The 3,242-nt window shown below is 66.6% G+C and overlaps 1 protein-coding gene across 1 annotated transcript in view; it reads right to left on the reverse strand.

Annotated features, from left to right (window-relative positions):
- LOC102380840 (sodium/calcium exchanger 2) overlaps nt 1-2,983 on the reverse strand; it is a 12,488-nt gene extending 9,505 nt beyond the window's left edge. Inside the window, exons 1-2 of the mRNA XM_014523552.1 lie at nt 2,429-2,983; nt 1,181-1,849 (exon numbers count right to left, since the gene is read on the reverse strand). Of these exons, the coding sequence (XP_014379038.1) occupies nt 1,181-1,849; nt 2,429-2,869 (1,110 nt within the window). The 5' untranslated portion in view covers nt 2,870-2,983. The remainder of the gene's footprint in view (nt 1-1,180; nt 1,850-2,428) is intronic.
- Between the last annotated feature and the right edge of the window lie 259 nt (nt 2,984-3,242).

The raw sequence follows: 3,242 nt of genomic DNA on the forward strand, positions 1-3,242 counted from the left end.
CGCCGCCGGTCCCCGATGGCCAAGAGCAAAGGGTGGGAAAGGTCTCCCCCTCCCAGGCATCGCGGGTCCCGTCTGCCGGGCACAGGCTGGGCGCTGCAGATGGGCAAACTGAGGCTGGCGAGCAGGAGGCACGTCCCGACTCTGAGGGCGGCCGAGCATCAGGCCAGGGAGAGCTTCGAGCGCGGGTTGGAGGGGGGCCGCGGGAGGTCCCTTCCAGCCCCACTTCCCTACGATCCCGTGACTCTCCCCCTCCCAGGCATCGCGGGTCCCGTCTGCCGGGCACAGGCTGGGCGCTGCAGATGGGCAAACTGAGGCTGGCGAGCAGGAGGCACGTCCCGACTCTGAGGGCGGCCGAGCATCAGGCCAGGGAGAGCTTCGAGCGCGGGTTGGAGGGGGGCCGCGGGAGGTCCCTTCCAGCCCCACTTCCCTACGATCCCGTGACGCCCGGGTCTCTCTCCCGCGCGGGGATCGCTCACGGAGAGCCCGGCCCAGGGGAGGCAGCGCTCGGGTTAGACTCGCAGAAAACCAGGGTGGGAAGGGACCGTGTAGTCCGAGCCCCAGCCCCAGCCAGGACTTGGGTCTTCAAACCCCCCTGGGACGGCGACCCCGCGCCTGCAAGCCGCCTGCGCCGTAACCGTGGCTGGACGGACCCTCCACGGACAGCCCGGCCCGGCCCCTTGCTGCTCTGCTCGGCCTCCCCGGGCCGTGCACGAGTGTTGCACGAGTGCCCCTTCTCCCATCCGCCTGGTCCTAGCGCCCTGGGTCTTGTAGGCCAAGAGTTGGCCCGTGAGTCGATGAGCTCCTCGGTCTACCCCCTTCGTGATGCTATCGACGCCCGTCCTGTCCCCCCACTTCAGCCCGCTCCTTTCCAAACAGAAAAGCCCCCCCGGGTTTTTTGGGTCTCTCCTGGGGCTGGGACCTTCTCCAATTCTCCCCCGTCCCTTTGGAAGACCTCGGCCCTCGTCTACGTTGAGTTTCATCTGCCGGGGGGGGTTGCTCTCTACGTCTACGACCTGACTTTCGCCTTCATCTGCATTGAGTTTTTCCTGCCACGTCATACCATTGCTCACGGGGGACCCACCTGGGCTCCCGCCCCGTCCTCCTCGGTCTTCAGCCCTTCGCGGCCGCTTCGCCGCCCACCCCCTGGCACGGTCCCATCCCGAAAACTGACCCTTTATACCTTGGCCGACCCGTCCTCCGTCCGGTAGTCCACGTAGAAGGTGTGGGCGCCCTCCCCGCCGTGCTGACAGGCCACCGTCAGCCGCACGGAGCCGCAGTTCTCCAGGCAGTGGTAGAGGCACGGCTCGAAGAAGATCTTGCTGGCCGTGTCCTCTTCGGCCTCCGCCGGCCCCTCGGAGGCCACGGGCGTCTTGCGGGAGCACTCGGCCGCGTGCTTCTTGAGGATGTTGCCGGCTCCCGTCATCATGCGGGTGGCTTGGATGCGGTAGAAAGCGCGGCTCTTCTGCTGATGCAGCAGGGCGTAGTAGTTGGCCATCTCCACCAGCTGCTCCAGCTCCTTCTCCGGGTGCTTCTGCTTGAGGTCCTTGAGGATCTGAATGACCTCCTTGCGGCTCTCGTCCAGGTCTTTCTCCTCCTGGCTGGGGCCGGTGGCCGTGAGGGCCGGGGAGGCTGGGGCGGCCCCGTCGGGCACGCGGTCGTGGGCGAGGAAGCCGCCGTCCATCTCGATGTCCTTGGGGAAGTCGCCCTCGGTGCCGATGATGATGCCGCTGCGCGGGTCGGCCCGGTAGCGCTTGTACACGTACTTGTAGAAGAAGAGGCGCTTGTCGGCGATCCAGGCAAAGACCACGCACACGGGGAAGAAGACCAGGGTGAGCAGGGCTTCCCACACCTAGGGACGGAAGAAAGGCCACGGATGGGGTCAGACCCCGGGTCCGTCCTGCCCAGCCCCCGGGGCGCCAGAAAGCAGCGCTGGACGGGAGCAGGGTTTTCCCCCGTTCCTCCCCGCCTCGCAATCGCCTCCCCGCTGCTCCGCGCCTGGATTCGGCCGCTCTGCTTTGTCGAGCAAGAGCGGACGCGAGCAAGGGACCTGGGTCTGGGTCTGGCGTGGCCTCCGTCGTGGCTTCTTGTGGGCTGATGTTGGGCCCATCACAGGCCTGCTGCAGCCCATCGTGGGCTAACGTCAAGCCCATTGTGGGCTAACGTCGACCCCATCGTGGTATGTCATGGGTTAATGTAGGGCCCATCACGAGCTAACATTGGGCCTGTTATGGGCTGTCATGGGCTAACATCGGGCCCGTCACAGGCTAACGTCAGGCTAATCACAGGCTAATGTCAGACCCATCACGGGCTAACGTCAAGCCTGTCGTGACCCATCATGGGCTAACGTCGGGCCTACCGCGGGCTAACCTCGAGCCGGTCCTGGCTTGTCACGGGCTAACACGGGACCTGTCACAGGCTAACGTCCTACCTGCACGATGCCCGGCGAGATGACCGCCAGGATCAGGTAGAGCCAGATGTAGGCGAAGATGCTCCAAGAGGCCGTGACGAAGAAGACCCGCAGGTGCTTGATGCGCCGGCTCTCGCCGTTGGGGATGACGTAGACGCACACGGCGATGACCACGAACATGTTGAAGGCCGCGCTGCCCACGATGGTGCCGGGGCCCAGCTCGCCCGCCTGGAAGTTGTGACCGCAGACCTCGATGACCGACAGCAGGATCTCGGGGGCCGAGGAGCCCAGCGCCATGAGGGTGAGGTTGGACACGGTCTCGTTCCAGATGCGCACGGTGCCCACGCTGGTCTCCCCGTTGGCCTTGGTGACCGTGATCTCCTTCTCCTTGGACGTGATGACCTCGATGGAGGCCATGAAGCGGTCGGCAATGATGGAGACGCCCAGGAACATGTACATCATGGCCACGAAGTACACGATGGCCCGGGCCGCCTTGTCCCCGAACGACGGGTTGTCGGGCTCCCACACGGGAAGCAGCACCCCCGGCAGGCACCGGTTCGAGCCCTGGCAGGTGCCGTTGTTCTCCAGCACCGGCGCCGGCGTCGCGGCTGCCACCGCTCCGGAGACGTTCTCGGCCCACAGGGCGGAGGCCAGCAAGGCCCGGCCGAGGGACTGGGGCAGCGCCCGCCGGCCCGGCGCCATCGTGGGATCTGGGGAGAGAAGGAGAAAGGGGTGGAGAGGGATGAGCAGACCCCGTGCTCCGCAGACAGCCCGGGGGTCCTGCCCCAGGGGACCCAGAGATGCCCCCCCACCCCGGGCTGCCCCGCGGTGCCAA

Source organism: Alligator sinensis, unplaced genomic scaffold, assembly GCF_000455745.1.
Source record: "Alligator sinensis unplaced genomic scaffold, ASM45574v1 scaffold1667_1, whole genome shotgun sequence".
In the NCBI taxonomy this organism is placed as follows: Eukaryota; Metazoa; Chordata; order Crocodylia; family Alligatoridae; genus Alligator; species Alligator sinensis.